The sequence below is a fragment of the Heloderma suspectum genome, chromosome 3 (assembly GCF_057233095.1).
Source record: "Heloderma suspectum isolate Gila_16-S chromosome 3, 16-S_ref, whole genome shotgun sequence".
NCBI lineage: Eukaryota > Metazoa > Chordata > Lepidosauria > Squamata > Helodermatidae > Heloderma > Heloderma suspectum.
In genome coordinates this window covers 156,337,651-156,350,530 of record NC_139460.1, presented here as the reverse complement: position 1 = coordinate 156,350,530, position 12,880 = coordinate 156,337,651, and the positions used below count along the sequence as shown (strand labels likewise).

Sequence of the window (12,880 nt, the reverse complement as noted above, 5' to 3'; positions counted from 1 at the left end):
AGAAGGCATTGGGCTAGATGGAAGAAAGACTGTTCGTTTATATGCATAACTTTACCTTTATTCATTTTGACTTCACTTATGCAGAGGTCCTGTGCAAGCTCCTTTTTAAAAAGTATAGAAGTGTAGTAGCAGATGGTAGGCTACATCCAGACTCTCAAGGTTAGTTAGCTGTCCTGTCCATAACCATGGGCTCTCCCTCATTGGAGGTCTTCAGGCAGAGGCTGGTCAGCTCTAGCTCTGGATTTCCTACATCAAGGAGGGAGTTAAGCTAGATGGCCCACAAGGTCCCCTCCAATTCTGTGATTCTAACAGGCTAGTTAGTCTACAGTGAAATAAATCTAATCTATGAGTGTTAAGTTGCCTGAAGTTTCACAGGTATTTTATTTATTTATCCTGAAATCATATCCCACCCTTCATTGTAAAATGAACCCAGGGCAATCACCATATAATATTATAAAATACACAATAAAATGCACAAGTATCAGATTCAATATATGCTGCGTTTCAACTCTCCCACTCTGATATATAGGCCCAACTGTTAATCATAAAGTCTAGAGGAAAAGAATGGTTTTCACCTGGATAGAAACTAGCCAATGTTGGCATCAGTCTAACCTCCAGCATGCAAAACTGGGGAGCCACCACTGAGAAGACCCTATTATGACTCTGGAAATCTAGACTTCGTCTGGTGATGGTACAACCAGAATATCTCTGAGGAAATGTCATGGGCAAGATGATACCTGGAGAGACACTCCTTTAGGTAGCCATGTCCTAAGCCATTAGGGCTTTATACATTAAAGCCAGCATTTTGAATTGAGCTAGGTGACAGATAGGCAGCTAGTGCAACGCTTTTAAGAACCAGTGTTATATGGTCCAGAGCTGCCAAACCAGTTAACACCTTCACAGATGTATTTTGCACAAGCGCAGTCTCTGAACTATCCAAGGGCAGCCCCACACAGAGCACATTACAATAGTCTGAGAGGTTACCAGGACATGGACTACTGCGACCAGGGTGTCCCTGTCCAAGAGCAGCTTTACTGGCAAACCAGCCAGAGCTGGAAATAGGCACTCTGCACCATTGTGGCCATTTGGGTCTCAAGTGACAAGGCAGAATTGAGGAGTTCCCTGAGACTCAGTGTGCAACACAATCCAGAGCAGCCCGTTTCCCTAATTCCCAGACCTAATCCACAGCACTTCCATCTTGGAGGTTGGGATCAAGTTGGGATTCAACTTCAGTTAATTCATCTAACCCATTACTGCCTCCAAGGTATGGCATTCAGTTTCCAGTTCTGTAAAATTAAGGACTATATTTGGTGATGTCTACATAGCATGCAGAGTGACTGATATTCAGAAGATATTTCAGTCAGACATTGAGATAGCATGTAGGACATCATTGTTGCTTTAATGTAGCAGGTGATGGCAATCAAGATACTTCAAAAGTAACTGACTTTAATTTAAAGCCAATAAACAAAACAAATTACTTGCTTAGAAGCATCTGAAAACGTAGAAAATTTGACAAAGTGCTGTTTTTTAAAATGTTAAATAAGTGTCAAGGGCAGGTGGTCGTTAATCTCTCCTCTCTCGCCACCCTGCCATTTTATACTCCTAGCCATCTTGTGAGGTAGTAAGACTGAGAGATGCTGACTGGCCCAAGGTCACTCAGTGAGCTTCTTGACTAAGTGGGTATTTGAACCTGGGTCTCCTGGGTCATAGTGTGAAACTCTAACTATTACACCAGGCATGGTTCTCACATGTATATACAAGACTTGATGCCTCTACACCTGATCAGTGGCAACTGAATGTGTGGCTTGTTTCCACTGAAAAGCATTGTGTTGGAGATCATATGAAAGTTGTTTCTGCAGTATTATTCCTGATATTGCCTGTTCGCATGCGCAACCTACAGATTGATGTTAGTGATTTAAATGATGGTCATTCATGTGCAAATCTGTCTGAAGACTTGTCCTGAGCAGATTGATGTACTTAAAGCATACCACTTCATTGCCAGGCTACACAACAAATTGACTTTGGTAGGGACCATTGCTCACAGAGCGCATGCGTTGCATGCAAAAGGTTCCAGATTCAATCTCTGGCATCTGCAACTTTTTTAAAAAATGGATCTGCTAACAGGTGACATAGAAGATGACCTCTCTGTTCCTGAGATCCTAGAGTGCCACTGCCAGTCAAAGCAGATAATACTGGGATGGTTAGGTGGTCTGACATAATATAAGCCTGTTTCCTATGTTCTGTGATTGGTAGAGATCTGCACATTTTCCATTTGTGCTTGAATTCCTCAACCCATTAGTTCAAGTCCCTGTTACTACCTCAAAGTATATTTCTAATGGGCGATCACCATTTATAGCTCTGACATGCTGAGACATTTCCTAAAACTAAGGATATCCTGCCTGTTTCATTTCTATAAGTCCTGCACTCTCTTCTAGGAACAAACTGTACTGAAGTCAAATACCATGTCTACTACTGCACAAGCACCACCTGCTTCTTCGTGGTTGAAAAATGGAAGTGACAAGACTGAGTGTTCTTATGCTGGTAGACAATGGGAAGAGGAAAGAGAACAAGCAAAGAAGGAAGAAGAACAGAGACATCGCTGGGAGGTACAGAGATTGCAAGAAGAAGCAGCCTTGCAAGCCCAACAAGAGAGGAAGTTCCAAGAACTGGAGCGTGAGAAGGAATCTAATGTACGGGACACAGGATACTATGCAGAGGAGCCAAGGTATCAGGAAGAAACAGAACAGAAACCCCAGGTGGAACAAGTCAAGGAAGTTCCGGTGCAGAGGTTCCAATATCAAAGGTATGCATTACACTTCACTGTGTATTTGGAAACTGGTGGTGGTGTACACAGGCATAAGTATATGAATAAGTATTTATGAATAAAATACTTTATATCCATAAGTATTATATTTATGCATATGATTTATGAATGCAAAGAGTAATAGATGAAATGGTCAGTTCAGTCCAGTTTTGAACCAATTGGAAACAGTGACCACAGCGCTATCAGATTTTTATATATTTGAGTGGGAAATTGCCAAAGAAGTCCAACACAGTCACATTTGACTTCAAAAGAGGAAACTTCTCTAAAATGAGGGAACTGGTGAAAAGGAAGTTGAAAGGGGGAGTCAAGAGGGTTAAATCCCTTCAAAATGCTTGGGGGTTACTCCAAACCGCAATAATAGAAGCTCACCTAAAATGTATAGCACAGGTTAAGAAAAGTAGCACCAAGTCCAAGAGGTCACTGGCATGGTTAACGAGCAGTGTCAAGGATGCTATTAGAGAAAAGAGGGCTTCCTTCAGAAAATGGAAGTCTTGCCCAAGTGAGGAAAACAGAAGGCAGCACAAGCTTGCACAAAGGCAATGCAAACAGACAATAAGAAATGATAAAAAGCATTTTGAAGAGCATGTTGCTAACAATATCAAGGCCAATAATAAGGAATTCCTTAAATATATCAGAAGCAGGAAACCATCTAGGGAGGGAGTTGGACTGCTGGATGACAATGGAGTTAAAGGAGTACTAAAGGAGGACAAGGAGATTGCAGAGAAGCTGAATGAATTCTTCTCATCGGTCTTCACTGCAGAAAATAAAGGGCAGGTAACTGTGCCTGAACTGATATGTTCTGAGTCTGAGGAACTGAGGCAAATAGTGGTGACAAAAGATGAAGTTCTCAACCTTATTGATAAATTGAAAGCAAATAAACCACTGGGCCCAGATGATATCCGTACTAGAGTTCCCAAAGAACTCAAATATGACATAGCTGATCTTCTAACAAAATATGTAACCTGTCACTAAGATCAGCCTCTTACCAGAGGACTGAAAGATGCACAATGTAACACCAATTTATAAAAAGGGTTCCAGGGGGATCTGGGCAGTTACAGGCTGGTTAGCTTAACGTCGATTCCGGGTGAATTGGTTGAAAGCATTACTAAAGATCATAGAAAAGTAGGGTTGGAAGGGGTCTACAAGACCATCGGGTCCAACCCCTCCAAGATAAAATTAGTAAGCACATAGAAACACAAGCCCTGCTGAAAAAGAATCAACACAGCTTCTGTAAAGCTAAGTCCTATCTCACTAACCTTTTAGAGTTCGTTGAGAGTGTCAATAGACATGTAGACAGGGGTGATCCGGTAGACATGGTCTACTTGGACTTCCAAAAGGCTTTTGACAAAGTCCCTCACCAAAGACTCCTGAGCAAACTTAGCAGTCATGGAATGAGAGTTTCTCTTATGGATCAGTAACTGGTCAAAGAACAGAAAACAGAGAGTAGGAATAAATTGTAAATTCTCCCAGTGGAGGGATGTAAATAGCGGGGTCCCACAAGGCTCTGTGTTGGGACGAATGCTTTTCAATTTTTTTCATAAAAGATCTCGAATTAGGAGTAAGTAGTGAAGTGGTCAAGTTGGCCGATAACACCAAATTATTTAGGGTGGTTAAAACAAAAGGGGATTGTGATGAGCTCCAAAAGGATCTCTCCTGACTGGGAGAATGGGCATCCAAATGGCAAATGAGGTTCAATGTAAGCAAGTGTAAAGTGATGCACGTTGGGACAAAAAGTTCCAACTTCAAGTATAACGTGATGGCATCTGAGCTAGCAGTGACTGACCAAGGAAGAGACCTTGTGCTTGTGGTGAACAGCTCAATGACAATGTCGACCCAGTGTGCGTCCGCTGTACAATGGCAAACTCCATGTTAGGCATAATTAGAAAAGGAATTGAGAATAAAACTGTCAATATCGTACTGCCTTTATCTCAGTCTGTGGTGCGACCATACGGTGTACACTTCTGGTCACCACACCTAAAAGAGGATATCATAGAGCTGGAAAAGGTGCAGAAAAGAGCAACTAAATTGATAAGGGGTGGAGCATTCCTCCATGAGGGAAGGTTACAACAGCTGGGATTGTTTAGCTTTGAAAAAACGAGGGTAAGGGGAGACATGATAGAGGTGTACAAAATTATTAATGGTGTGGAGAATGTGGATTCGGAGACATTTTTCTCCCTCTCTCATAATACTACAACCTGGGGTTATCATGAAGCTGATTGGTGGGAGATTCAGGACAGATAAAAGGAAGTACTTCTTCACACAGTGCATAGTTAAGCTATTGAGTTCGCTACCATAATATGTAGTGATGGCCACCAATTTGGCTGGCTTTAAAAGGGGGTTAGATAAATTTCTGGAGGAAAGGTCTATCAATGGGCACTAGTCCTAATGACTATGTGCTGCCTCCAGTATCAGAGGCAGTATGCCTATGCACACCAGTTGCTGGGGAACATGGGCGGGAGGGTGCTGTTACACTTGTGTCCTGCTTGTAGGTTCCCCGTTGACAGCTGGTTGGCCTCTGTACAAACAGAATGCTGGACTAGATGGACCCTTGGTCTGATCCAGCGTGGCTTTTATGTTCTTATAATTTTGTGGTTAGGTTTCCTTCCATTCATTGTATTTGTATCAATCTGACACCACACAAGAAGCACTGGAAATTGCACTAACACTGTGTCCCTATCAGGCATTATTTTATTAGACTTGTGACACGGTATTCCTAATAAGTGATGGCTGGACCCTGAAGCACGCGTACACACACACACAAACACATACACACTATTCTTCTCCAGAAGGAATCTGGGAAACCTCAGTTATTTTGATGAGGGTTCTCCAGTTGTTTGGCAAAATAATTAGACCTCTAAATGGAGTCTGCGGTGGATTGGACCACTAATGCAGCACCAGTAAAGACACCCAGATGAGGTGGCTGTGGGGTGGGCTTATTTTGAGATCTGCAGCAGGACCCCTGTTGAGTCACAGACACTACTATAGGCATGCTACATTTCCCATGGTTGCCACCATCTCTGGATGCAGCTGCACACTTGCAGCAGCATCCAGGTCCTAACAGAGTCCTTGTCATAGCATACAGTGTAAGCCTTCCCTTCTGCCTCCCTTCCCGACCCGGCTTCCATAAGTTAAGGAAAGGGACTAAAGAGGGCTCACAGTGGGTTCCACAGTAGACATGAACCCTGAAAGTGTTCCACTTGGGATCTCTGTGGACTCCTGAGGCATCTGGATTTAGTCCAATCCTAACTGGATCTGATGGAAATTGGATGTCCAACCCCAACCCTATTTAGGTTTCTGCCCCATAACTAAACCATAATTTAACCGTGCCACAGATTCCACACATATTGCGCTCTTGCGCCGAAGTATTTAGTAGCACAAGCATAGATTGTGAGAGAGTACATCACCCTACTCCATTGCTTCATTTAAAACACACCAGATCATCCCCTCTCTATGGCGCTACACTGAGTAAATAATTTGCAAAACTCTTTGGTTAAGCTCTGCATTCACAGGCTACAGCCAGTTTTGTCAGGGATGCTGCCAGCAAAAGCCTGGTCCGAAAACCGCTGCAGCTGCTGAAGCAAAATTTGCCATTGGAATGATATTTGTCATTGGTATGCATTCCTAAACCAGCTGGTTGTCAATTACTAATTATGTATTTTGTCATCAACAAGGCAGTACATGCCTCTTATGGATAGATAACCAGCCTGGCTTAAAAGTATAGATACTAACACAGATATTAGAGCTTAAAAGGGTTTGTTTATGTCTTGCTGTGTACACAGTCCCCACTATAATGGAATCTCACTAGGTCCATCAGGGCATGTAGCACAGGTGGGTAGCCAATCTACCTGAGGGGGTCTGCATATGCTATAAGGATCACTGAAATGTTTATTCTTCCATGCGCTGTTGCTATGAGGAAGAACTTTCCCATGGCCTACATCTGGGGTGAGTAAATTATAAACTGGTCCTAAGAAGCTATTCCCTTGCAGAATGAGAATTTCATCCTGCTGTCTTTCCTTGCCTAGTGGGAAGCACAAACAACAGAGGTGAGAGTGCATCGTAAGATCACTTTGCTGTCTGAGATTACTTATTAGTGTTTCCTCCACAAGCATTTCTAGTTACAGTTTTACTCACACATCTTGTAACGTGAATGACATCATGGGTGGTTTTCAATCACATCAGAAATGCTAAAAAAGGATCTCTTGACTCTGTGTGTGTGTGTGTGTGTGTGTGTGTGTGCGCGCACGCGCGTGTTTGACTTGGAGTATTTCTTGACCTAAAAATGTATCATGGTGCATGACAACTTGGGCTCTTGTCTTACAGAAGCAATTCATTTGTAAACTGCAAATGCTAACAATTTGGCACTGAGCATATCTGTTAATAGTCATGCTGTTATTGAAAATTATGCAACAAAGAACAGGTCTGACTTCCTAATCTGTCATTCCCTTCTCCTACCGTTTCCTGTTTCTGGGATGCAAATCTGGGTCTTCAAGAATTTCTTGTTCAAATGTAGGGAACTATTGTTCATGACAGTGTATCGTCCTGCGGTATCAGCCAAATGGGTCTAGTCTTGCATAACCTATTCATTATTCTGTTTATTTACTGTAGACATTATGAAGCATCAAGAAACACTGAGCAACCAAGCTACTTCAGTGCTGACAGGTAAAGTATAGTGCTTTTCACTAATTATGTTAGCTTAGGATTTGAAAGTAAGGGTAAGTTGTTTCATGGTCCCTCCCTATTGGGAATGGGACACACATTCCTTCATTTCTTCTTTGGTTACTTTTATAAATATGTCCCTGCATGCTGAAATCATAGTACAGCTTAGGGAAATGTGGCATTAGTTGCTGTTAGTTAAACTTCCAGTTTTTAAACCAATAAAAATCCCTGTGGCATCTTAAAGGTTGATATCTATTAAGGTTACACAACTTGGTGGTGGGTTTTTACAATCAGTTAATAACATAGCTACTCCTCTATATGTTTTCCTGTGATTGTACCTCAGTTTTACTATGTGGATTATTTGTTCAATAATGCACAACCATGGAAGTGTGGCAAGGGAAGTGTCATTTCAGCTATGATGCCTTAGATCATAACACTGTAAAATAAGTTTAGAATGCCTGCAACAGATTAAAAGGCCCTGCTGGCATCACATGACGAAAAATCCCACTATCTTTTAGAATAGAAAAGAACATGTATTTCTAGAACTCCTTTAATAGTATTTTTTGGAAGTCCTTCAAACATGATTTAGGGTGCAATCCTATGGGGATAGGCAGCCGCCTCCGAATTTGGAGATGACCGCTTATCCAATGCAGAGCAGAAGTGTGGAGGGAATCATCCCCTCTGCGCTTCAGCTGCCCTGCATTTGTGGCTAGACAGACGATTTCAGCTGTCTAGCCGCAGGAAAGCGGAGCGGGGGAAGCGGCTTCCGGAAGACACCTAGGATGTGTCGCACCAGCATTTCCGCCTTCCCTACCCCGGAACACCCCGTTTTTGACGCTCCGTGCTCCTCTTCCGTGTGCGGAGCGCAGGGCCGTTCTGAGCTGCCAAGGCAGCGTGGGAAGGGGGGAAGGTCAGTTCTCCGGGAGCCAACCTCAGAGCACAGGCTCCGAGGTCAGTTCCCGGTAACCCACATATCCTTTGGCCATCTAGCCGCTGACTAGCAGCCGTAGGATTGCTTCCCCCATGTAGTAAAGTCAGATCTTAAGAGCTGCTATAATTTATAACGGTGTCTACACCATATTTATCGGTAGATGTTTCAGCAAAGGAGAAAAAGAGTTGGGAATGGTTTAGTGAGACATCAGACAATTTCATAGATTATTTTCAATCTTCAGATGCTGCTATGATGATGATGATGATTTATGCCATTACACTGCATTTTGTTGTAGGCTGTTCACCCACATCTAAAAGATGACAAACCAAGAGTGGGTGTATAAATGAGCAAAGATATCAACAGTGACAGAATGCTTTGCTTGAGCTTCTTTATTCATGTAACACATTTGCAAAACCCATGTTCAATGTTCCTGTTCCATTTTTAATTATTACATTTACCATTCAGAATCTGTGACTGAAGAATAAAAAGTTTTAATTAGTGGCCAGTTATCTACTTAATTATCATTCTCATCTCGTGAATACTGAAATGGCACTGTAGCTACCTCCCATCTTCTAAGACTGTTCTTCTCCAAACCAAAGTCACAATGAACTACTTCAGGATGTTGCAGTTTATAATCCTCCAGGACTTCTTCATGCAATTCTTTTTCATCATACTATGCATTTCTTAATCCTATTTCTTGACTCTGAAATAAAACATAATTAAGCCTCATCAACTTAATTTGAATATTTATCAATGGTATATTTGTTTCACTTACTCAGCTCTCATAGGGAATGGGGGGGGTCCCCTTTTTCAGAGGCCTATTTGTCCACTTCATGCCAAGTTCTATCAAACAGAATCTGTGAGTCACCAATAGATTTCACAAAATGTGTTCCAGAGCCTCTTGTGCCGAAATGCTGCTATATCTGTGGCAGTTTATTACACTGATGTACTACTTGTAACGCTTGTGCAGTGTCTATATAATATATAACATCTCAAATTATTTCTAGAAGTAAATCCAGATCAACTACAGATCTAGATGATCATCATGTCAATAGAAATGGTGAGTGCTGCAATGGTGGTGGTGATGTTTTTAATGAGGAAAAATAGTAGAGACAGAGGAAGCCTGTCATTCTGTTTCAGATATTATTTTGCCACTAGCCACCCTGTAAAACTGGATTATTGCAGGCTTGTGGCCCCAGTGTTAGATCTGGTCTGCAGGTGTGGGTAAATAACAGCTCTGATATGGGTCAGTATATTAGCCTATATTGTGCTTTACTGAACACTAGGTGCCTTTGTTTCCCTGGGAGTTTAGATTATTGGATCAGTAGTAGCTAATTTACCACCAACATTCTTTTCCACAGAAGGAGATATTTGCATTTGCAAAAATAGATGCTATGCTTCACCTTTCTTATCATCACACTATTATGAATCATATATATATATAGAGAGAGAGAGGGAGAGGGAGACAGATTTGCATTGTAAGAGATGTTCAGTTTGTTTTTTATATGCCCTTCACTCTTTTAATGAAGTCTGCTTTCTACAAATCTTTTTTCAAATTAGGTGTGAAGAACAAATTTTCTGAGCAACCTTGGAATGCTGGTGACTCACAGAGAAGAACTCAGAAAGAACATGGTGTGTCATCAGCTGAGCTGGAAAGAAAGCAACTCCTCCAAGAAATGAGAAAGAAGACATCCCTGAACACAGACAACAGCTGGATCAGGCAGCGCAGTTCCAGCATGCATAAAGAGATTGCTAGTCTACCTGGCAGTAAAATGAGAAGGTAATACACATTCCCGGAAGCATTCACTGTATGTTGAGTTTCATGATGCTCAAACATTCTGGAACTCTGAATTACAAAATTGCCCACAAAAGAATTTCAGTTAATTTGAGGTGCAAATATAAAGGATCAGGTTCTGTCTCTCTCTCTCTCTCTCTCTCTCTCCCTCTCTCTCTCATTAAAATGAGTATTTTATCTGCTGGAGTGATAACTAAAGGCAGAGTTTGTCACTGCGAATATAGAGATTGGTTTCCTCCACAGTATACTCTTTTACTGCTAGTGTATCTTGGAGCATTGTCACTGACATAAGAAGAGCCTTTCTGGATTAAACTAGAAGTCCATCTAGTCCAGAAGCCTGTTTTCCTCTAGTTACCAACCTCTGGGAAGCCTGCAAAAAGGACATGACAACAATAGTGCCTTCTCCCCAGTTGCTTCCCAGCAACTCCGAGGTTCCATATGCCATCATGACTAGTAGTCACCATGAATTTGTCCAACCCTCTTTTAAAGCCATCTAAACTAGTGGCCATCACTACATCTTGTGGCAGCAGATTGTATACATTTTATTTGATTTCTTCAGATAACTCACCTGAAAGATTGCCTAGTTTCATGCTTTTTACTGCTGTCAAACTTATGATAGGTTCACACACTTTTTTTGTCTTTTACCACAGGGTCAGTTTTCTCCAGTTACCTTAGAGAGAGAGAGAGAGAGAGAGAGAGAGAGAGAGAGAGAGACCCATGAGGAACTGGGGTTTGCTTGTGTTGTGTTTTACAGAGGAGTCAGATGTGTTAAGCTTCCTGGCCACCATGAATACAAGAAGTCTTGCACTTCTCCTTCACTTCTATGTGTAGTAAGCTTGGGATCAGGTTTGGGGATCATGTGCTCCTTCCCCTGTCCCAGTCCTTGAATTATGGGGTTGAAAGGTAGGGGAGACAGTTAATGAAAGCCACAAGCGCTACCTCCTTAGTCTCCCCCTCCCTGTTTTAGTAAAATTATAGTGTGTGCCCCCATAACCTTCTAAAAGCAGTAGGTAAGGGAGCCATCACAAAAAGTATAGGCCCAGGTCCCTGCTAGTTCCCCTGTAATTTGAGCACTGCCCCATCTCCAGTCCATGAATAGAATGAATGGAAGATCATGTAGTGCAATGATAAATAAACATATTTATCTTCTATAAGTGGGATGCCCCATTGCTAATACCCCCTTTTTGGGCAAGGTGCTTGAGCGTGTGGTGGCTGGGTGGCTTCAAACGGTCTTGGAGGAAACTGATTATCTGGACCCATTTCAGTTTGGTTTAAGGCCAGGGTACGGCACTGAAATGGCCTTGGTTGGTCTGCTTGATGACCTACTCTGGGTAAAAGACAGGGGGAGTGCTACCCTGTTGATCTTCCTGGATCTCTCAGTGGCTTTTGATACCATTGATCACAGTGTCTTACTGGATCAGCTCTGTGGGATGGGAGTTGGGGGCACTGTGCTACAATGGTTCCACTCCTACCTGTGGGGCTGATTCCAGAGAGTGGTATTAGGAGATTCCTGTTTTGTTGTTGTTCAGTCATTAAGTCATGTCCGACTCTTCGTGACCCCATGGACCATAGCACGCCAGGCCTTCCTGTCCTGCACTCTCTCCCGGAGTGTGCTCAAGTTCATATTCATTGCATCGGTGATGCTATCTCACCATCTCATCCTCTGCCATCCCCTTCTCCTTTTGCCTTCAATCCTTCCCAGCATCAGGGTCTTTTCCAGAGAGTTTTCTCTTCGCATTAGGTGGCCAAAATATTGGAGTTTCAGTTTCAGTATCTGTCTTCCAATGAGCAGTCAGGGTTGATTTCCTTTAGGATGGACTGATTTGACCTCCTTGCAGTCCAGGGAACTCGTAAGAGTCTTCTCCAGCACCACAGTTTGAAAGCATCAATTCTTCGGCGCTCAGCCTTCCTTATAGTCCAGCTCTCACAGCCATACATTACTACTGGGAAAACCATAGCTTGATTAGACGGACCTTTGTCGGCAAGGTGATGTCTCTGCTTCTTACTATGCTGTCTAGGTTTGCCATAGCTTTCCTCCCAAGGAGCAAGCGTCTTTTAATTTCATGGCTACAGTCACCGTCTGCGGTGATCTTGGAGCCCAAGAAAATAAAATCTGTCACTGCTTCCATTTCTTCCCCTTCTATATGCCAGATGCCATGATCTTTGTTTTTTCAATGTTGAGTTTCAAACCAGCTTTTGCACTCTCCACTTTCACCCTCAACAAGAGGCTTAGATCCTCTTCGCTTTCTGCCATTAGGGTGGTATCGTCTGCGTATCTGAGGTTGTTGAGAATTCTCCCGGCAATCTTAATTCCGACCTGTGATTCATCCAACCCGGCATTTCTCATGATGTACTCTGCATATAAATTAAATAAGCAGGGCGACAATATGCAGCCTTGTCGTACTCCTTTCCCAATTTTGAACCAATCAGTTGTTCCATGTCTGTTTTTACTGTTGCTTCTTGACCCTCATACAGGTTTCTCAGGAGACAGGTGGTCTGGTACTCCCATCTCTTTAAGAATTTGCCAGAGTTTGTTGTGATCCACACACCTTTTTCTGGAATTCTCTTGCTTTCTCCATGATCCAGCGAATGTTGGCGATTTGATCTCTAGTTCCTCTGCCTCTTCGGAACCCAGCTTGTACTTCCGGTTCTACCCCATGGCTATTAAGCTGTG

General features: G+C 42.5%; 1 protein-coding gene across 6 annotated transcripts in view; it reads left to right on the top strand.

The window, feature by feature from the left end:
• LMO7 (LIM domain 7) overlaps positions 1-12,880 on the top strand; it is a 202,771-nt gene that overhangs the window by 178,340 nt on the left and 11,551 nt on the right. For all 6 annotated transcript variants that reach the window (XM_084844819.1, XM_084844815.1, XM_084844814.1 and 3 more), the window contains 4 exons: positions 2,436-2,803; positions 7,430-7,483; positions 9,419-9,471; positions 9,972-10,191. In XM_084844819.1, coding sequence (XP_084700945.1) covers positions 2,436-2,803; positions 7,430-7,483; positions 9,419-9,471; positions 9,972-10,191 — 695 coding nt within the window. The remainder of the gene's footprint in view (positions 1-2,435; positions 2,804-7,429; positions 7,484-9,418; positions 9,472-9,971; positions 10,192-12,880) is intronic.